Source organism: Dermochelys coriacea, chromosome 11, assembly GCF_009764565.3.
Source record: "Dermochelys coriacea isolate rDerCor1 chromosome 11, rDerCor1.pri.v4, whole genome shotgun sequence".
Lineage (NCBI taxonomy): Eukaryota > Metazoa > Chordata > Testudines > Dermochelyidae > Dermochelys > Dermochelys coriacea.
In genome coordinates this window covers 70,892,122-70,914,544 of record NC_050078.2, presented here as the reverse complement: position 1 = coordinate 70,914,544, position 22,423 = coordinate 70,892,122, and the positions used below count along the sequence as shown (strand labels likewise).

Genomic DNA, 22,423 nt, shown 5'->3' with positions numbered 1-22,423 from the left:
GCAGAATCTAACCCTATGATATTGAGACATGTTCAGTCCTTTTCAGACGAGGCTCCACCTTGTAAAATAAGGAGTGATCCTCTTCCTGCTGGAGTTAGTTGGGAGCATTGCCATTTACTTGAATAGCAACAAAAGTAAGACCAGGATGTCAAATTTTTCATCACTGTAGTGCAAGCAGTTGGTCATAGATGCCAGTTTTAAGCAAAAACATGGCATTCTACTTGATCTCTTGCCCAGTGGGACCAAAAGTTGACTGTCTTGTCAACAAAATATTTCCTTCCTTGTATGAGCAGCATATGTGCTGTTGTGTTTGTGAAGGGACTGGAAACTGCAAACAGGCATGTAGATACTCAGTACAGTATGAATAGTTAGAATGTTTTTGTTTTTTTGTCTTCTCATTAATGAATTCAGAACAGGAGCAAAACAATGCTTGAGAGGTTCTGGGATAATTGCAGCAAAAGCCCTTAGACAGGATTTTGAAGTTATGCTAATGGTCATCTATTGACCTGCTGTTTGGATTTATTGGTGCAAAGCCACTCTCAAATCTGCTTACATAATTTGCTGAAAAACTCATTGCGTACTTCTGCCAGTTAACTAATTGTTCTTATTGGACTCCCAACGCAGCTGGACAAGCTAGAAATGGATTCATGGCTTCCAAGGAAAAGCATGTGCTCACCTCAGATATTGACTTCTCCTGAAAACACCGTTTCTACACCAAATTCATTTGAATTTGGATTCAGCTCACCTAAAGTCCTTTTCAGGCCCAAATCCGGTGGTGGTTGTTCTATCTGTTGCCCAAAGTGAATTGCTAGACTGAGGTTTCAGAGTAGCAGCCGTGTTAGTCTGTATTCGCAAAAAGAAAAGGAGTACTTGTGGCACCTTAGAGACTAACAAATTTATTAGAGCATAAGCTTTCGTGAGCTACAGCTCACTTCATCGGATGCATTACGATGCATCCGATGAAGTGAGCTGTAGCTCACGAAAGCTTATGCTCTAATAAATTTGTTAGTCTCTAAGGTGCCACAAGTACTCCTTTTCTTTTTGCTAGACTGAATTACTCTTCCTCTTGCCTGACCATAACTAGCTGTGACAAGGAATTTCCAGCCTGGACTGTAGGAGACTATCTGAAATGGAGGTGGCATGGGTAGAACTCATTGGGTAGAACTCATCCACATAGGTGGATGGTCTATGTTGAGAGCATGGTCTCAAAGGATAATTCTGCCAGGATGAGAAGTTCTTTGTCCCTCTTTAGTGTGTCTTCCTCTTGCCTTAAATACCCAGGGGGAAGGAAGTATGTTAAGTAATGTTTTTTCCTACAAAGGAAGAAAATAGATTCCTTTGAATACCCAGAGTACTTTCTCAAGGAGAGTGCCCCACTCAGTGACAGAGAAATGTTTTAAGTGAATGAGAAGCAAGGGTGATAATTAGGCCTGTTGTGGCAATCCAATTATTTTAGGTGTTATCCTGCAGCTTGTACTGTGTATTAGGGCTCTTGTTAACAACAAGAGATTTAAACCTTCCACCTTCAGGAATCGCATGCATGCTCTGAAACCAGATTTGTCTTTTAAGTTATGGTGGTGATATTAGTGAATTCATGGTGACAGTATTAATGTTATGATGACACTGTTCAATAAGTTGCAACCAAGATATGCTTGGCTTATGTACAAAGCTGGGACTAGATCAGATGAGAAGAGGGGGAAAAGGTGTTCTGTTTTAATTGGGTGCAGTAGGTGTCTGTAGAATGCTTACATCAGGCCAAAGCTGGCACCCTTTGTCAAAGGGGCAGCAACACCCTTGTCCACAGATGTTCAGGTCAGGCTAAAGACCGGGGAGCTGCAGTTGACATCAGTTTGACAGGCAAAACCTCTCCGAGTAGGGAGATATCAGCAGGCAGGGACCACATCCAGGACCACATGGCCTGAAGACTGGTTGGCTTGATACCCATTAGCCCTGTAGCTTAGCATAGAAAATAAGGAAAGGGAGAGACAAGAAGTTGACAAAAGCTACCCTGCCCCCCTTGGCGTCCATGGGGATGACATTTTTTTCATCCTATAGCTGCCATGGCAAGCAGAGAAGATTCTAGAAGTCCTGTCACCCAAACCCTCACAAACATCAGGCCTTGACTTGTTTGGGAAATGTTTAAGATTTGTATAGTTCAGGTACACTTTGTAAACAGCCTGTTTAATACGCATTACTAATATTAATAAGCATTTTACTCTCCAAATGAAGGCCTTAGTTGCATCAGGCTCTCTCGGTATGACTCTGGGCAAAGGGATAGAGCCTTCCCCTAATTCCAAGGGAGCTGTCCATGGGCTTTAGACCACTACAGTGTTACTCTTTGAAGGCAGGCTATGTCAGCAAGTGATTTGCATTGTCACAACCACCCACCCATTGTATACAACGTCACCGCACGTTCCAAACCTTTGGAATGAACCAGCTCGTACAGATATTGACAGAGGTGGAGTAAGTTCCTTCCCTCTGTCAATATAAAATACCTTCCAGGAGATGCATGGTCATGTTTTGTCTGACAAGGCACACGCTCATGTCTCTTTGAATCTAGACTGGCTCTTATATAACCTTACTGACTTATTTCTTCCTGCTCCCATTGTTTAGACCCCCTGACACAACGGCTTGCTAGGATGGGAAGGAAACTGGATCTTTCCAAGCTAACAGATGAAGAGGCCAAGCACGTCTGGGAGGTGGTTCAACGGGACTTTGATCTGCGGAAGAAAGAGGAAGAAAGATTGGAGTGAGTACATTCTTTATGCACACTTCAAGGCTTTGAGGACTCACAGAAGGAAATAGCAGGCTCAGATCCCTAAGGTCTCTTTTAACATGAGAACAGACAAAGCCAACAGTTTGAAAATCTGGGCAAGAAAAAATAGTATGGGCTTGACCCTGCTGCCGGCAAAGTCAATAGGAGAAAGGAGCAGCCCATTGTATTAACCTAGTAGTCCACTGCGTTTGGTTACAGTCTGAAGGGGAGGCTCCAGATACTCAGCAGTGCAAATCAACATAGCTCCAGCAGGATCAATCACTGATTTTTAAATCAGTGGAGCTACACCAATTTTTGCCAGCTGAGTATCTGACAAGAAGTACAGTACCCTCATCCCAGAAATGTCGTGGGCCAAAGTCTGATTTCAAAGATGCCCAGCTTTCAGTGTATGAACCAAAGTCCGGAATTTGGCTCCATTGCTGTTTCTTTTATTGGCAAAAAGAAAAGGAGTACTTGTGGCACCTTAGAGACTAACACATTTATTAGAGCAGGCTTTTATAAACTAACAGCAGAGTAAATTCAAATACTTGTATGGTTCTCATGAGTAGGCAGTTAGCAAAAGAGCTGGCTAAAAATAGGTCCATATTTATAACATTTTCATCTCTTCTTCATTAAAATTGGAACATTGACACTGAAATTGGATGAAATTTCTAATCCGAGAGGTTTTGCCCAGCTGTGTTCTATAGTATTATACATCTCAATGCTGCAAAATATATGGTGGGAAAGTTCACTGTACTTGCTTTGACCAGCAGAAATGTCCAGTTCTGTTTTGAACAGAGGAGTGACTAAAAACTTAGTTTTATGTGAACTAGTTATTTCATCCTCTGTGTGACGCTGCACTTCTGCTGACCTTGTTGGCATTGAACTGGTGAGCCTGCAGAGGAGATTGAAATTGACAAATCACTATCCTCTAACCTGCTCTGGGGATAGGAAACTGATTGATTTCAGTCCTTTGGCTCTAAAGAATGGAATAACAGTGACAGTCTCCTGCCTATGCGCATACTGCATGCTTGAGCCACCCTGGTTTGTTTGTGGTGGGTGTCCCCAGAAAAAAACCTGGGGCCAAATTCAGTTTTTGCATAATTGGATAAAACTGTGATGGCTTTAAAAAGGAGTTGCATTGACTTATACCAGGGCTGAATTTGGTCCTTTGTGGCAACCTGCTGGGGTTTGTAGTTTTTCTTTGACAAAGGGGACATTTTAAAATGGAAAAAATAATAATCCCTGACAGTAATGGGAGTCTTCAGAACCAGCATCAGAGCATCTTACCGATGGCCACTGAAGAGTCCCCACTACCAGCAGCCTCCTCTGGATAGTGTCTAGAAAAATGGGCGCTAAGGAATTTCTCAGAATGGACTTCAGAGCACCTGAGCTCTTGCAGATCAGGAAGTAAAGTCCAGTGTTTGAGGCACTAGCCTAGGACTTTAAGACCTGGGTTCAGTTCCCTGCACTGGCACGGACCTCTTGTGTGACCACGGGCAAGTCTGTCTCTATGTGCCTCTTTCCCACCTGTACAGTGGAGATAATTGCACTGCCCTGTCTCTCAGGAGTGTTGTGAGGGTAAATACATTAAAGATTGTGAGGCACCAGGAGCAAACCCCCTTCTAACCCAATGCACCAACGGGAGTAAATAGCAAATGGGCAGCACCAATGTGCCCCACACACCTCTGGAATGAACTCAGATTGACAAAACACATGGCGTTTGAATAGGGAAATGCTGTGTGTGTGGGAGGCAGAGATTGTTACTCTGAATGATCTTTTTTTCCTACAAGATCCTCTATGCGTTATGTGGTCCCAAAGGTTGTGCCATGTTAATCATGCAGCTTGGCAAGCAACGACAAGGGCGTTAAAGTAGCATAGTTACCTGGAAAGAGACCGGAAAGACTAATTCTGTCCTGGAGAGGGAATTGTTTATACTGTACACTGAGGTAAGAGCAAAGCAGCTCCACCGTGAATCATAAATGTGGGTGACTTCCTGGAGATTCCATTTGCATTGACTCCTTTATAGTGTCTTTAACCATAAAACCTGTTCCCATGCCCATGGTGAGCTAACTTGCCAGCAGTTCAGGAGGGCCAGGGAGGAGTGAATTTATAGTGCTCATGGCAACCAGAAACAACTAACGCCTGCTAGACACTGACATACCTTAAAGTTTCCATGCAGCTCTGCCAACAGGTCTCCCTCCGGACTGACAAACTCCCTGTTCTGCCTCATGAGCAGAAATGGCCAATTACACTGTTGGACAAACTTTATCCTCCTATGCCAGGCCCTTTAAATAGGCCCTTTAAATGTTTAGAGTCCGTGAGTTTGATTCAGTGTGGCAGGGAGCAGTGTTTTTTCTTTCTGGTCACTGGTCCTGAAAACATTTTTGTACCAATTCACCAGCTAAACAAAAGTCTTCCCATGAGATTTCAAAAGAAGCGACCTTGCCAAATGCTAAGGCTAGAAAGGAATGTTTTATATCATTTGATGGCTGGGAGCACAAGCTTGCAGGGCCTAGAAACCAGTTGGTTTCTATCGCTAACATATTTTTTTTTCAGTGCCCCCTTTTTTACCCTCTTCCACAATGTAAGACATACAAGGGTCAGCCAATGCAATGAACCTTTCATGCTGCCTGGTCACCAGGGGGATGAGACCAGGAGGTTGAGTGTGTTTTGAGGGCTGGCAGACAGGGACAAGGCACCTGCTAGGGCTACAAATTAATACTTTATACTCTAGCACACTGCTCATTTCTGCCTCTGGTTTAAGGTTGGGCCTTAAAATGAAGTTCTTGCCATTACCATCTTTCTTTCCTTCACGTTGATTCCATCATGACCTTGGGAAGTGCTCACACAAACAAGCTAATTTGTCCTCCATAGTCAGCATTGAGTTGCTGGAGATTTGTCTGTGGTCCTTACAAAAACGACCAGCCTGCCTGTGATTGTTCATAGTCATGGACCAGGACCCCACTGATGTAGAAGGTACCAGGCAATCCTGCAGAATGGGCATTTGATGGGGTGTATAAACGCTATCCTGCCACAGCCACTAAGGGGTTAAAAGACGCAGTAGCAATCTCCTCAGCTGTGGCTGATTGGCACTAGCTGGGTTAAGAGCCTGCAGACCAGGAGGGGGTGGCCAGGGTATCTGAGGGGGACTTTGCATCAGACACAAGGGGGCAGGAAGCACCCGGAACCCCCAGAGACAAAGCTCTGAAATGAGTCGCTCTGCAAAAGCAGCTGGAAGCCCCTGAAGGTAGGAGGTGGCCCAGGGAAGCAGCAGTGAGTCTGAGGGAGCAGACCTTAGCTGCTCTGTATGGGGTCCCTGGGCTGGAACCCAGAGCACAGGGAGGCTCTGGGTTCCCTGCCTGTCACCAGCAGAAGGGCAGGGAAAGCCCTGTGGATGCAAGGGGAGAAGGACCACTGAGTGGGTCCAGGGTGGGCTGCAGACCTGATAGAAGGTCATTAGACTGTTTTGTTTGTTGAACTCTTCTACCCCCGAAGAGGTGGGGACTGTAAGTGACCTAGTTGGAGGGCTGAGTCATGAGAAGGGGCAAGTCACCCACACTTGGAGGGCCTGTCAGTGGTGGAGACACCAGAATCAAGAGGCGGCTGCACCTTGCCTGGCCATGAGGGGATGTACCAGCCGCTGGATGATCCTTCCACAGGGAGAAAGCCCTCCAGATCTGTTTAGCTGGCCCTGGAGCCTCGCTGGCTTGCATAGGTCCTTGGGGCTCCAAGCTGAACTGTGGGATCACAAGGGCTAGATTGTGCCTTGAGGCATAGCCCTGATTGGAGTGGGGCATATAAGATGCATCGCCCTAGGTCTAGCACCACAAGACACTGTACTTCCAACACCCCTCTAAGGCCCAATCCCTACTTCTCCCTTGCTGGGGCTGCGGGGTTGTAATCTGCTGTTGGCCAGTACCAGCAGCAGATAAGGACAGCAGTGCACTAGCCTGTGTGGCTGTGCTGGCTGGTTCATGGGAACCAAGGCTTTGTCCATCCCTGCCCATCCACCTGCTTTGGTGGCTGTGCTATGCTGGCTGGGGCATGGGCTGGGGAACATCCAAAGTTCCTCTCATATCCCACCCCCCTGCTTAGGTGGGTAAGTGAACAAATGTGCAGGGGCCCTCTTTACCTCTGAGCACCCAGACCCAAGGTCCATGCACCCCGTTCTAGGGTACAACAGTAATTCTCATTCCTATGTGCAGACATGTAGCCCAAGTGACTGTCTAGCCCCTGGCAATTTACAATTCTTCACCACTGAGGTAGAACATCTATCTGAACGGCAGAGGCATTCGTGTGTATGGACAAGGAGCAGGGAGACAGCTCGCTCTGGCCCCGCTCGGAGGGGCAGCTAGAATGGTGCGGTGTTTAAAATGTTCTGTCAGGCTCCATTGAATAGGCTGCATGCCATAAAGGTTTCACATGAATGCTATGCCCATTATTACTAGGGTTCATAACGTGGGCTGGTCTAAGCCACTGATCTGACAGGCTGTAGAAATGGGCAGAACCAAGAGGGGGTTGACTTCTGATATTTTTTCAGAACCTCCTCGCTCAGGTTTGGGTTTTGCAAAGTGAAATCCCACCCTCAGGAGCTTTGGATCCAAATTAGAGCATAAGAAAAGGAGCCTGTTTTGTCCGACGTGCAGATTCCTTGGATAAATAGTCCTGAGGCTTTTTGCCAATTTCCAATACAGAGGTCTAGTTAAGTCAACACAGCCACACTGGCATCAGTGTGATCAGAATCCGTTCCTAGGAGTGCAGTCAAGTGTAGGGTGAATTATGTAAAGAGCTGCACAAAAGAAGCCATTTGCAGCGCACAACAAACCCATGAACTGTGCTACATGCTCCTGAGCACAAACATCTGTTGGCTATTTACATATACACACAGCACGGTCATAACAAGCCGAGCTCATAACTACCCCTCGCCCAGGTTGGAAGCACTTGGCTACCTTACAGTGGACTTGATGCATGCCCGTGTCATGGCATGTTGCACACCCTGGTCTGTAGAAGTGCGCCCATGCAACTTGGTGCAGCACCACGTACAATAATCGGGGAAGTGGTGTGACAGGCATTATTGCTGGAGCAAGTTCACCGTTTTCTCTCGCCATCAGTGCTGCCTTCACCACAGATCTGTCTGTCTATGATAGCCTTACCCCAACTCAAGAGACAGTAGCATCTTCTCCATGAAGCTCCCACCCCTCTCTCTGCTAACCTGCTCCCAATGGGATGGCTATGGATGTCCTTGCAGGTTGGACAGCCTCCTCCATCAGTGACCATAGTGCTCCTCTGCCAATCTGTCAGCATCACCATGGGGTCCAAGAGTGGGAAACAGCACAATCTGCCCGTGCACAGAGGATTCAAGGAACCGCCCCAGAACCGTTGCACCATTCCCTGTGTCTCACTATTCTTTTTATGCCCTACAGAGAGGAATCCTTGGCAGAGTGCAGGGTGGTCCCTTTTAATAGTCAATATTCTTCCTCATAAAAGTGTTCATTTTTAGCACCATAGCTTGGCTGTAGAGCAGTAGCAGAATATTAGCACTAATTGGCCCCAAGCAAGATCAGGGCTCTGTTGTGGTAGGTGCTGTACAAAACACATGGCAAGTGACTGTCCCTGCCCTGAAGAGCTTACAGTCTAAATAGATGCCCAAAGGGTGGGGAAAAGGGAGTGTTGTTGTTCCCATTTTACAGAAGGGGAAAGTGAGGCATGGAGAAATCAAATGAGTTTCCCAAGGTCACTAAAGGTATATCTACATTGCAATTAAAAAACCTGCAGCACTGAGTCTCAGAGCTGGCGTCAGCTGACTTAGGCTCACAGGGCTAAAACTTGCAGTGGAGATGTTTGGGTTTAGGCCAGAACCCGGGCCTACCCCTCCTTGTGGGATCTCAGAGCCCAGGCTCCAGCCTGAGCCAGAACCTGTACAGTGCAGTTTTATCCCCACAGCCCAAGCCCCACATACCCAAGTCAGCTGACCCAGGCCAGCCTGGGCTGTGCTATGGGTCTTTAATCGCAATGTAGACATACCCACAGACTGCCTGTGGGTGAGTTAAGAATTGAACCCAGGTCTTCTGAGTTTCAGTTCAGTGCCTTCCCTTTTAGAGCTGGGTGACATTTTTTCAATCAAAACTTTAGGCAAAAAATACTGATTTGGTGATACCAAACCACTTTGCCAATGTGAGTCCATTTGCCAAATAGTTTCAGTCCAAAATATTTTGGAATTTTTTTTGAACACTTTCAAAATGAAATGTTCTGATTTTTTTTTTATTCAAAATGAGTTTTTTGTGGTGAAATTTCCTTTTATTTTTAGAAAATTAAAGAATGTTAAGTTTCAGAGTAGCAGCAGGATTAGTGTATATCCACAAAAAGAAAAGGAGTACTTGTGGCACCTTAGTCTAACATTTATTTGAGCATAAGCTTTCATGAGCTACAGATCACTTCATTGGTTGCATGCAGTTCACGGAAGCTTATGCTCAAATAAATCTGTTAGTCTCTAAGGTGCCACAAGTACTCCTTTTCTTTTTAAAGAATGTTAAGAGCTCAAAATCTAAAGGTTTAATTGAACCTCACATTTTTTTCAAAAAGAAAAGGAGTACTTGTGGCACCTTAGAGACTAACAAATTTATTAGAGCATAAGCTTTCGTGAGCTACAGCTCACTTCATCGTGATGAAGTGAGCTGTAGCTCACGAAAGCTTATGCTCTAATAAATTTGTTAGTCTCTAAGGTGCCACAAGTACTCCTTTTCTTTTTGCGAATACAGACTAACACGGCTGCTACTCTGAAACATTTTTTTCAATTTGCTTAAATTTTTTTAAAACAAATGTTGCTTTCCCGTTTTTTTTTGGTTTTTTTTGTAATTCACAATGCAACAAACTCCATTACTCACAATGCACAGCAAAATCCACTCTCCCTCACTACTGTTCCCCTGAATGAGCAGTTTTTCTCAGCTAAAGTCTTGTGTGTGTGTGCTTGTTACTGGATCAGAATCTCGCCTCACCATAGCTGCAAATCCAGATAACTCTCAAGATTGCAAAGGAAATGCTTTGGCTCTACAAGGCAGAGCAGAATCCAGACCCTTGATTATGTTCAGATTTTCAAACTGAATATGAATGTTGTCCTCTCAGTCTTATGTTACCTTGAGTTGGTTGCTCAGTTCATTCATACCAGTTACATTGTACAAGGAGAAAGTTATATGACTGCAGACCTCGATCATTAGCGACTGCAAGGGACAGATTCTGATCTCTGTAACCACCCAGGTAAATTCCGAGCACCTCCACTGAGGTGAATGGAATTGTCCTGGATTTGTGCCAGTGTTAATAGGATTGCAATCGGGCCCATAGATTCTATCTTGCATTGTCATCTGAGCCCCTCTGGACACACAGCCTGGGAAGATGGGGGCAAAGGTGTTTTTAAGAACATCTGGTGACAGCAGGGAATGGTTTGCTCTTTGGCTACTATTCTCCTTTATGCCCAGGCTGGAACAGATTCAAGGCAACCATTTGCAATCCAGAATAGCTCGATCTCACCCCGCTCTCCCTGATGCCATCCCCTCAGTATTCTTCTATACCAGGGAGTGGTATGCCAGCCCTATGCCATCCAGCAAACCCTCCCTCTGCAACAGGTATTCCACCACAGGGCTCTCCGCCTGTTTTCTGGAATGCCACTGAGGACTTGGGCGTCAATCTGCTAGAGGCTTTTCCCTGTAATTCCATAACAGCCCGTGCCAGCCACACCTTCACTCATTCTGCAGAGAATTTAGTAACAAAACAGCTGGCTACGATCCTGACTATTGAAAAGAATAAACAAAGGCCAAGTGGTTCCTATGCGTTTTAAATTGGTTCAGCTGAGACCTGTTATCTCCTTGGCAGGGGTAGGGAGGAGCTGGCAGGCTTTGAAAACAGGAAAAACTGGTCTAGTGAAAGTTTCAGGTCCCTCTGATCCTCGAGTACTGTACACAGTGGGAAAGTTCATCAGGCACAACACAGAGCGATTACTAGTTAACATTTCTACTGGGGTATTACCCAAAGGCCACACGCAGGTTGGAGCCCCTTGTGCAAGGTGCTGGACAAACATAAAGGACAATCCCTACTCCAAAGAGCACCTCTCAGAATGCAGGAGCTGGGCTGCCCGGGTGGCACAGTGTGTTGCTGCTTCACCTGATGAGTTCTTTTATTCCATAACCCAAGCTACCAACCGGAGCACGCACATACCTGCAGCTCTTCAGCTAGAATTAAGCATGGGGGTCTGTCTTGGGCACCAATGTCCCTGCCAAAAACCGCCTTTGGAAAGAGCTAAAAACCAGCCCTCTTTCCGAGAGCAGTTTTTAGAAAGTTGTTTGTAAAGCCAGAGTCCTTGATCTGTGTCAAAACCGTAGGTAAATTTGCTGCTTAACAGACACCATTGAGAGATATTTAGTTTACTACATATAAAGGCTTTGGGCCTGAGTTGACTCTCACGCTGATTTTTACTCCTGTATGTGCCAGCTAGTGTCAAACAGCATAGCTCCACCAAAGTCGGTGTGTAACTGAGAGCAGGATTTGGTCCATTGACAGTAACTTCTTTATAAAAGTGCTTTGCTCCCAGAAGCAGTGAACGCCCGGGCTTTCCCAAATGAGCAAGTGACACTGGGAATTCAATTACATGGACAAAAGATGGCTGCTGGGGTACTTTTGTAAGTCATCCTCAGTGATGAACAACTTATTGATACTGTGAACATCGCAGGGCCAGAAGCACCAATGGAATTGCACGGAGCAGGCTCACACTGGGCCGGATTCACAGCTGATATAAACCAGCAAAGCTCCATTCAAGTAAATGGAGCTGTGCTGATTTAACTAAGTCAGAATCTGGCCCCAGGTGACACTTAGTATGCCATCCTCCTGGAAAATCTTATGCACAGGCTACCGATGGGCTCTAAGGAGAATTCCCACAGATCCTGCCCTGCGTGCTTCCTCGGGCACAACCCTGGGATCCTCCCATCTGTTCCACTACTACCCAATATTGAAAAATGTTCATGAAGTCAAATGGTTTCTTCTTCTCTTACGACCTGGCATTTTAATCTTTGTTAGTGGGTCGTACTGACATCCATTTATTAACCCCTTGATAAAAGCATTACAATGGTGTACAGCTAGGATGGCTACCCTGGACGCAACTAAATCTTGTGAGAAAAGCTGAGCTACTGAGGTTTCTAGTCCATGTGGAACAGCCGTGTTAACTGTGTTCAGGAAGGGGCAGCTTTCCAGCCCTGCCTAGATGGAAAACAAGCCTTCAAGGACCCTTCCCACAAGTCAAACATGACGCTTCTTAATCATAACCCAAAAGGCAAACAAGCTGTGGTATGTACTAGCCAACGCACTGCACTGCGAACAAAGAGAAATCCTTCAGGTATTGCCCCAGATCCTCCATTAGGACACTGTTCTTGCTCAGCTGATTTGGAATGTGTGTTTTGGCCAGCCCTGACTGCTGGTTGAAACACAGGCTACGTGGAGCACTTCCTGCATTGAGGATTGCCAGTTGTCCAGACTGGGTAGCATATCCTAAAAGCAAATGAAATGCTTGCCTCACAATAGACTCTTTCTGTTAACAAAGTTCCAGCCAAGATTGCTTTCAAAGCGCACACTGTATTAGACAGCCATTCATGGGATTGTCATGAACATCTCACATGGTTGCTTTCTTCATAACTGCCATGGTGCTCTGAGACCTTTCTACCTTTTTTAAACTGTAGATGTTTCATGGATTTTAGTACTGCAAGACTGTGGAGTGGGTCCAAAAACTGTAAGAACTGATAGTGAAATCTTGGTTCCCTACCATGTTAATTGTAAATAGAGCACTTTCCAGTGAAGACATATGTATTCAAACAGCTCCTCTTCTTCTAGGTAACAGGTCTATACTGAAGATGTCCAAAACCCCAATTCATAGCCAAATTCCTATGAAAATAACCTACCCGTGAAGCTCCTAAGGGGAGTGGGGAGAATTGAAAAGCAAAAATAAATTTATGATTATTTTATTATTGTGTGTATTATTTGTATAATCATCATGCCTAGATTCCCTATTCATGAACTAGGACCCCATTGTGCTAGTTGCTCTATAGATAGCCAACAAAAAGTCCTCAGAGACTTACAATCTAAGTAAAAGACCAGAGACAATAGATGGTACAGACAGATCTGGGAATACAAGTAAACAATGTGCAATAGTGATCAGCATGTTTAGGCAGTGGTTTAGAGTTATTGGGCCAGACCCTCTGCTAGTGTAAGCATCATTGAAGTTCTAAGCATCTGGTCCTATGACTTAATTCCACAGTAGAACCTAAGTCCAATGGGTCTGTTTTGTGATTTTGGATTCAGCCAAAATCTTGTGAGAACAGCTGATCTACTGAGGTTTCTACTGTTTACCGCCAAAATCTTCCAGGGCTACCTAGCAGGATTTCATAGAAAAAGAGAATATCAAGGTTGGAAGGGACCTCAGGAGGTCATCTAGTCCAACCTCCTTCTCAAAGCAGAACCAATCCCCAACTAAATCATCCCAGCCAGGGCTTTGTCAAGCCTGATCTTTAAAACCTCTAAGGAAGCAGATTCCACCACCTCCCTAGGTAACGCATTCCAGTGTTTCACCACCCTCCGAGTGAAAAAGTTTTTCCTAATATCCAACCTAAACCTCCCCCACTGCAACTTGTGACCATTACTCCTCATTCTGTCATCTGCTACCACTGAGAACAGTCTAGACCAGTGCTCCTCAAGCTATCTGATGTGGGGGACCGGCAATTTTTTTTCCAATGTGCGCGCAGACCGGCAGCCGATGAAGGATGGACCACCACTTTAAGTAACACTGGTCTAGATCCATCCTCTTTGGAACCCCCTTTCAGGCAGTGGAAAGCAGCTATCAAATCCCCCCTCATTTGTCTCTTCTGCAGACTAAACAATCCCAGTTCCCTCAGCCTCTCCTGAAGTGAGCTGTAACTCACGAAAGCTTATGCTCAAACAAATTTGTTAGTCTCCAAGGTGCCACAAGTACTCCTTTTCTTTTTCCTCATAAATTGTGTTCCAGTCCCCTCATCATTTTTGTTGCCCTCTGCTGGATGCTTTCCCGTTTTTCCACATCCTTCTTGTAGTGTGGGGCCCAAAACTGGACACAGTACTCAGATAAGGCCTCACCAATGTCGAATAGAGGGGAACGATCACGTCCCTTGATCTGCTGACAAAGAGTGTAATGCATTCTGTCTCTGTGCTAAAAGTGGCCCTTTTATACTCTCAGTTAAATACAAAACATACCCAACAACCCTTGTCAGCAATGGATTTCAGCAAACCTGAACCATATAGCCCATTTGGCCTTGAACCCAGGCCCGAGCCTAAATCTAATCTGGATCCAGATCCAAACACTGTCTCTTTGGCCCAGCTCTGCTGGTTTCTAATACTTGTTTCATTAGTGATAACAGAGCAGAGTTTCAACAAGTCATGGGGCTTGGAAAACACAAGTGTGATTTCTAAATGTCATGTGGAAGAATTCAGAGCTAAATGAAATTATACTTGGTCAAAGTCTCACAGGATAAATAAATCCATTAAGGGGCCAAATTCCATGCTCAGATACACTGATGGAAATCTAGAGGGTCGCCATTGCTTTCAGTGGTGTACAGTAGAGACGTATAGCCTAGTGGCTAGAGCACTCCACTGGGATTCTGGAGACCTGGGTTCTTTCTATTCCTGGCTCTTCCACTGGCCTGCTGGCTGACTTGGGGTAAGTCACCGCTCTCCTTGTGCCTCAGTTTCCCCATCTGTAAAATGAGGATAACAATTCTGACCCCTTTGGAAAGCACTTTGAGTTCTAGAGCTGAAAAGAGCTGTGTGATAGCAGGGGATGATCACTCCAGATTTACAGCAACATAATTCAGAGCAGAACAGGGGTTGGTGTGCTTAATGATTACAGCTGAGAGTCCTCAGGGCTGCATCCAGATTAAACCCATGTAGTGTAGCCATGTCTGTTCCTCGTTTCCTGATGTCAGTATCTGGCTTTTATAGGGAACTGAAATGCAAGATTGAAAAAGAGAGCACCAAAAGGGAGCTCTTGTCCAATCAATCCCACCTCAACGAGACCCACTGTGTCCACTGCCTACAGCCCTTCAAGTTCCTGGTGAACAGCAAGCGCCAGTGCTTGGACTGCCACTTCTACACCTGCAAGAACTGCAGCCGCTACAACAAAAAGGAGCAAGCCTGGATCTGTGACCCTTGCCGCTTATCCAGGTAGAAGGGCAGGGATCAGCAGCCCTGCAGACGAAGGGGTTTCACAATGGAATGGAGCTGGAGATGAGAGGCAGTGTGACCTAGTGGGTGGGTCCTAAGCAAGACACTCAGGAGAGCTAGGTTCTATTTTCAACTTTGCCCCAAGCCGATTGCTGGCCTGAGGCAAGTTGCTTCATCTATCTGTGCCTCAGTTTCCCCATCTGTACAATGGGGATCATAATACTGCCCTCCTTTGTGCAGTGTTTTGAAATCTCCATGTGAATGATACTCCATAGGAGCTAGGCACTATTATTATGAGTAACCCCAAAGATTAGGCAAAGTAAAGCCATGGTCAAGGATCTCGCATACAAGTTCCCTCTCCAAAGAGTTTTGATGTCGTAGTTGCTGGGCAGTTCCTGTTATTTTCAGGTCATTTTCCTGAACTTTCCGGGGCCCCCTCTACACCTTCTGGGTGCCTAGTAGCAGAGAGCATAGCCTCTCTCCTTGGGTGTGAGCAGTGACCCGCTGCAGCTCTCAGCACTTTTCCTCCTGTAGAGGAGAGAACAGGGCAGCCCTGGGCCGTGTTCTGACCTAAATACGGACACGGGAACTGTCACTGCTGTATTGGCAAAGAAAAGAGGGGCGAGGATTCATTGGAGTGCAGCACAGAGAGCTCGGTTAGGCCTTAAAGGAGCTGGCTGGAGTTGGATTGTGAATAGGGCCTTTCTGCCCCCAGGAGAAGATGGTGCTACATCCCTGTCTCTTCCCCTCCCCGTCTTCTAGAGCAATATGCCCTTCTTCTCCCAGGGTGCAGGGAGGGAATGAACCTTGCACTCCCCAGGCGTAGGGACTCGGATGGTTACGTCCTTGCCTGAGATGCACTCTGCAAGGAGGTTCCTTGTAGTCTCGGCGCACAATCTGAAACAAAAGGCGCTGGTGTCTCGGAGCAGCTAAGTGGAAGGGATTATCACCCTGGGTGTGGACTCTCTGAAGCAGTGTCTGTGCTCTGGGATTTGTGTGGGTGTGTGACCAAGCATAGAGTGAGCCCCTTCATGATCTTGTCTTCTGGAACAAGTTGTCAGATCCTTTCGCTGCACACAGCCAGAGTTTCCATTGATAATGAGTCAGAGAGATTAGACCATTAGTGTTGGGGGAGCAAATAATGACCAAAAGCCAAAACAACTCCAGACACCCGCCATATTTGTACTGCAGGCAGGGGGGCATTTTTATTAAGGTTGAAACTCCAGGCAACATAGCACCCCCCTGAAAACACGGCAACTTAACCAATGTGAAAATCCCGTTTGCAGTCACACTTCTATGTTGTGGATGCCCCAGAGAGATGGGGAGTAAAGAGACATCAGAGGCTCCAGGTCCATTATTGTTTATTGGCTCTAAGTGGAAAGGAGGATACATATGTGTGGGCATGGTAGTACAGTAGGGAAATAAACCCAACATCTTGCCTTTCTCTGTGTCTTCCATTGGGGCCCTATCCAATACCCAGTAAACTAAGGTCAGCAAGAGTCCTTCCATTGACTAGGATAGATCGGATCAGACATTGGCCAATGAAAGCACGACCACTCTGGCTCATGTCTGTTAGTTACCGCCTCTCTCTCTCTTTCTCTTTGGGCAGGATTGTGAAGATTGGCTCCCTGGAGTGGTATTATGAACACGTGAGATCCCGTTTCAAGCGGTTTGGAAGTGCTAAAGTGATGAGGTCTCTCTACGGCAGGCTACAGCATGGGCAGAAAATGAACCCAACGTTGCTAGGTATGGCAAAGGGCTGCGCTCCTTTTGATCTGCCTCACATGCGTATTTAACTAATGGTTGTGCAACTAAGAAAAGGGGTACTTGTGGCACCTTAGAGACTAACAAATTTATTTGAGCATAAGCTTTCGTGAGCTACAGCTCACTTCATTGGATGCTGTAACCCACACGCCTCCTGGGTGCGGTGTTCTGTCCCATCTAGTGGCACCGAGACCACTTAGAGAGAGAGATTAATGAGTCTGCTCTACAGCCTCAGTTAAGAGTTATGTAGAGCTTAGCGCATGCAGTAGAGGCTTATGCATTTAGCTCTAGAGGTCCCAGGTTCAATCCCTTACGCTGATGCGCGGCGTCTGTTGGTGTTACATGACTCTTTGAAGATACATAAAAATGGCCATACGGGTCAGACCAATGGTACATCTAGCCCAATATCCTGTCTTCCAACACTGGCAGGTGCCAGATGCTTTAGAAGAAATGCACAGAACAGGGCAATTACTGAACATCATCTAGTCCCAGCATCTGGCAGTCAGAGGCTTACATACTAGTACTTATAATAATATAATACCAATTAATGCTAAGTTATTGGTATATTTTGCTGTTAGTAAATGAGACAAAGATTCAGTTAATTAGGATTCACTTAATCAACTGCTCTGCCACAGATTTCCTGAGTAACCTCTGGCAAGTCTTTTAATTTTTCTGTGCTTCAGTTCACCAGATACAAAATTTGGATTGTCTCAAACGGAGACTCAAACTGACTAGGTAAAATGTATCCCTGGTGTAACTCCATTGATACCAGGGATGAATCTGGATGTGTGTGGGTGGGTATATATGTGTGTGTGTATGCTGTGCACCTATATATAAAAAATATACAAATATGGTGCTTTTATATCAGTATTCACACTGTTCAAAATATCTCAAGCCTATAAGTGAGGGCCAGATTCCAGCCCATGCTAAGGCCTCTTTGCACTGCCAGAGCAGCACACAGGGACACTAAAACTGCCCTAAAAGGGTAGGTGAGGATTTTCCTAGGTAGGAACAGCTGCCAGAGCTGTCTTCTCCATAGGTGGCGAGTTATATGGGCCCATGGTGCCCGTGCTCCACCAATATTCAAGAACATGGACCCAGCTCCACCAGTGTTTGGGTTTATATTTTCAGAGCCGTCCCATCCACAGGACAGACGTGGGCAACCACTCTGGGCCCATGCTTTGGGGGGCCCTGCACTTCAGGGGGACACGGGGTCCAGGGAGCCCTGGGGGGTTAGCAGGGGGCCTGGCACTGGCAGCAGTGAGAGACCTGGCCCCAGCCGGCCCTGCTCTGCTATGCCCCACCTCTTTCTGCCCCTTCTCTGCCCCCACCCCGCCTCTTCCTGCCCCTGATCCACCCCCATTCCACCCCTTCCCCCAAGCCCCCGCCACAACACGCCTCTTTCTGGCTTCCTCCCCCAAGCGACACCAGGTGCTGGCGGGATGGAGCGGAGAGGAGCAGGGTGGGCTGGGGCCAGGTCGCTTGCTGCTAACGCCCCAGGCCGCCCTGGACCCCGTATCCCCGTATCAAAGCACAGGGCCCGGGGCGGTTGCCCCAGTCCATCCTATGGATGGACGGCTCTGCTTGGACCCATTCTGGGCACCACCAAAAATTATACAAACCTGGTGCCCATGGTCTCCTCTGAACCCGAGACAGAGATGTGTCGGGTGCAGGGCTGGAGTGCACTGTGATGTAGCGAGCCCAGTCAGTGTAATGACCCTGAGGGTCTTATTTCAAGCCAATGGTAGCTAAAACGGCCCTCAGTTAATTCAGACGTGCTCTAGTTTGGCCCTCAACCAGCTGAAGGGACGGGGTTTGAATTCACCTCCCCCGTCCCCCCAGTCTCCTCTGTGCCATGCTCTGCTCCAGAGCAGCAGAAGAGTTAGTCCTAAGCCAACATTTATGCTTCCTAATATAAAGAAACCCAAGGAGCACGGCTGCTTTTAAATAATTGACTTCAGCCGAGCGAGGACAGTTTACACAAGTCAAAGCGCTGGCCCTTTATCGCAGCGGTTTCTCGTCTGATCGTTTTCTTCACGCTGATAAATGTTTGTATACTGACTTGCCAGTAGGTGGCAGCTTTGGGCAGTTTTAAAGACTGACAACACTGTTGCTAAAGCCTTTGGAACAGGTCTTTGTTATTCTAGAGAGTGGCCTGATGGTATATAAACATACATTTTTCAGTGTGGCAGTCCAGGGATTGGATTTATCAACAAAGCTACCATCAACATCATATACTTAACTATAAAACTCTGTAACAATTAGCTGCTGCCAACATGATATAGTATTACTGCTATTTCTTAATGCACACCTTTGAGAACTGGTTCTGTGGTCTATGGTGAGATCAGGGGTGGGGGGATTCTTTTCCCACTGCGAGGTCCCAGCAAATAGGTTGCACTAATGCCATGGGTGTACATTGATTAAGCCTGTATATCCTTATTCTTTTCCCAAGTCCACTAGTTCATAGAAACACAATTAGAAGCCCAGGGTGTAGATAGTATTTAGTATGAAATTAAAATGATTGCTGGATCTAATGAGCACCTTTCTCAGCAGTACACTGAAAGAGTAAAGAGCATTGAGGTGTTTAGCTTAAAACAAAAAGGGAATACTGAAATGAGAATGAAGGATAGTCATTTGCTTAGTCTTTTTTCATCACAGAAGGGCTAATTATTTTTCATCAATTAAAGTACCAGTAAAATTGGCAGGCTCCTTTCACAGAGTTAATCTTCTTATAATAACTAGCATTTACTATGGATAACATGATAGAGTAATGCTAGGCCTTTATGATTTGTGCAGCACCCTGTCATCTACCAGACACACTGCTGAGTCCTAGATTCTGCAGGGAATTTAATGTTAAGTACATGTGTTTAGCCCCATTGAAACTTAACGTTTGGCATTTGCTTAATTACATTGGGGAATCAGGCTCTTAATGGGTTGTGTGACAAAGCTCTGTCCTTGCCTCCATGGGTCCCGCGTTTACTGGCAGATTTCGCTAGCCTCAGAGGCTCACTGTGACCCTCCACGTAACCCTTCTCTCTCTAGAGACAAGGATCACAATCTACTGAGCCATTTTCCTCATAAGCCAGCGAGGGAGGTGAGGAGAAGTTATCCTTCCTTGCACAGTCTCTGTTGTCTCCCAGTCTCAGTGATTAATCAGGTGCAAAGGTTGGGGGGGGGGCCTGGGCCCACCCTCTACTCAGGGCTCCAGCCCAGGGACCCTAATAGTATCAGCTATGGTAGCTGACCTTTTAGAAACATGACCTGTACAATTCCCTGGGCTACTTCCCCCACAGCAGCCCTCACTTCCTCAAGCTCCACTTCACCCTTACCTCAGGGCCTCCTTCCTTGTGCCTGATATGGTGTGTACTACTCAGCCTCTCCAACCGCGCAACTTCCTCCCACAGCTCCTGACATGCTCACCCACCTGACTGTCTGGGAGGCTTCTAACTAGTTTCAGCCAGCCCCTGATTGGCTTCAGGTGTCCCAATCAACCTAGCCTTCTCCCTGCCTTCTGGAAAGTTCTTAATTGGCCCCAGGTGTCTTAATTGACCTGGAGCAGCTGCCATTTCACTTAACCTGGTACCAGGGATTTGTTTAGCCTGGAGCTAATATATCTATCTCCCACTACTTTTCTATAGCCATCTGGCCTTGCCCCGTCACAGTTGTTAATGTCGTCCTAACAGTGCCCATGCCGTGCTTGGCCATGCAGTCTGATACAACCCACCCCAATATATTTATCCTCCCTCCTTTCCATCCCTGCATGATCCCTTGAAAAACATGGGGAAACGGATGAGCCTTGCAGCATGTCATGAGCTTCAGAAGCCCTCCGACCCCTCAGTGGGGAAGTGAATTGGACAGCTGAGTACTGTGCCCTAAGAGCTCTGCCGCCCCAGCTAGTTGTGGATGGCCTGGTTAGCTCTCACGCCTTGGCTCCTGGCAGTTGCACACGCATTACTCAGGCTTTCAGGCAAGGCCCAAACAATTCAGAGCTTTGCTGGCCCCCAGTGCCTGCAGCTTCACTGTGAAATCACGTTGCAGGCAGCACTGATCAGGGCACAAGTGTCGTGGGCTCGCTGCGTGGAGTGTTGCTTCACAAACAAGCAGCCACTTTCTGCCCCAGCTGCAGTTTCTCAGTGGTGTTAAGGCAGAGCCTCGGGTAGAGCATGTTACTGTAACCCAGACTGGATATGGCAAGGGCAGCGATAACTGGCATGGGCAGCAGCCGAAAGAAAAGGACACAATGGTATGTAGCACTCTTAGCAACCGCTGCTAACGGGCCAGCTGGCCAGCAGCACCCTCTAGCTGTGAGCCTAGTAATAAGTGGCAGGCATACCCCGCAGTCAAGCAATATAGCCTTGGTCACTTCCATCTTTAACTTGCCATTGTTTTAAGCATTCTTGTTCTTTTCCTGGCTGAGTCTCTGTTACCTGTCCCTCATGCATGCCTCACTGTGTGTTAGGTGCTGGCTTAGTCACCCTGAACCAGCTGGCTTAGGTGGGTATCATGCATATTATATTCATGCCTACTTGCCATGGCTGCTCCATAGACATGCTGGACAGGAAGGGGTGATGGAATGGAGCCTGGTGCAAACTTAGCATGAGCAGAAGAGCAGTGATCCGACTTTGCCCTCTTTGAGCTCTTGGAAGGAAGTGGCAGAGCCACTCAAGTGATCCCAGATGTGCCCCAGGAGTATCTGCAGATATGGTGCACGTTCATGCCTGCTGTCCTGGATCCTGACCCAAATCCCATTGAAGTCAGTGACAGTCTCCATGGATTCCACTGGGAGGTGACTCAGTCCTGTGGTGATGTTGAATGAATCCCAGTGGAACAGGACTTTTGCCATACGTTATCCTAAGGCCTAACACTATGAAATGCCGATCACCCACAACTCCCTAGTCAGGCTATTAAATAAGGTAACAAAACCAACCGCGTGTTTTTGCAGGAGAGCACTGTGCAGATGTTGGTGCCAAATATATAAAGTGTGAACTAGCTGCACTAAGCCTCTTTATGACTCTGGAGCACGTGGCAAAATCTCATTGATTTTGAGTCCAGTTCTGACTCCAAATTCATGGTCCAGTTTTTTAAATTTGCTTTACTGATTGTGCCTTGAGAACTCTGGAGAACAGACTCTAGCTCCTGCTAAGCTTGGTTCTGGAAGTTGCTTTGTGTAACATATCTGTAGAAAGTGTTTGTTTTTCTTCATACTTAGGTCTTCATGACAGAGTTTACAGCTTGCCAGACATCAACAGTAAGTCAGCTTTTTTTAATGCCATTTAAAAGGAAATTGTAGCAGTGGGCTGCTCTGACCACTCAGTGTGGTACTGGTGGAGGTCCCCAAATCTTCTGCTTTCTAGGTCCTCTTGGTTCATGTGAGCCCAGCCTGTTGTTGTTCACTTCAGAATAGTGTATATCAGGAGGGGCATTGGTAAATTGGAACCTCCATAATGTTGACCCTTTTTCACTCTAACAATTCATGCCTGTTCTGAGACTTCTGTTTTTCAGATTTAAGCTCTGATTCAGCAATGCTCTTAATCACATGCCTATCTTTAAGCACATGAGTACCTTGCTGAATCTGGGCCTTGACAATGTCATACCTGGGGGTTCTTGCCAGTGATGATCCAAATTTCCCCAATTCCTATAAATGGGCATTTTGTCCATCTCGGGTTTGGCTAA

At 46.5% G+C, this 22,423-nt stretch overlaps 1 protein-coding gene across 11 annotated transcripts in view; it reads left to right on the top strand.

Moving 5' to 3' along the window:
- The window catches only part of MLPH (melanophilin), an 87,252-nt gene that overhangs the window by 14,894 nt on the left and 49,935 nt on the right, over positions 1 to 22,423 (top strand). For 8 of the 11 annotated variants that reach the window (XM_038422187.2, XM_038422185.2, XM_043505732.1 and 5 more), the window contains exons 2-5: positions 2,614 to 2,749; positions 14,765 to 14,986; positions 16,596 to 16,732; positions 21,960 to 21,998. In XM_038422187.2, the coding sequence (XP_038278115.1) occupies positions 2,640 to 2,749; positions 14,765 to 14,986; positions 16,596 to 16,732; positions 21,960 to 21,998 (508 nt within the window). In that variant the 5' untranslated portion in view covers positions 2,614 to 2,639. The remainder of the gene's footprint in view (positions 1 to 2,613; positions 2,750 to 14,764; positions 14,987 to 16,595; positions 16,733 to 21,959; positions 21,999 to 22,423) is intronic. The other 3 variants (XM_038422189.2, XM_038422188.2, XM_043505733.1) reach the window with 1 other exon arrangement.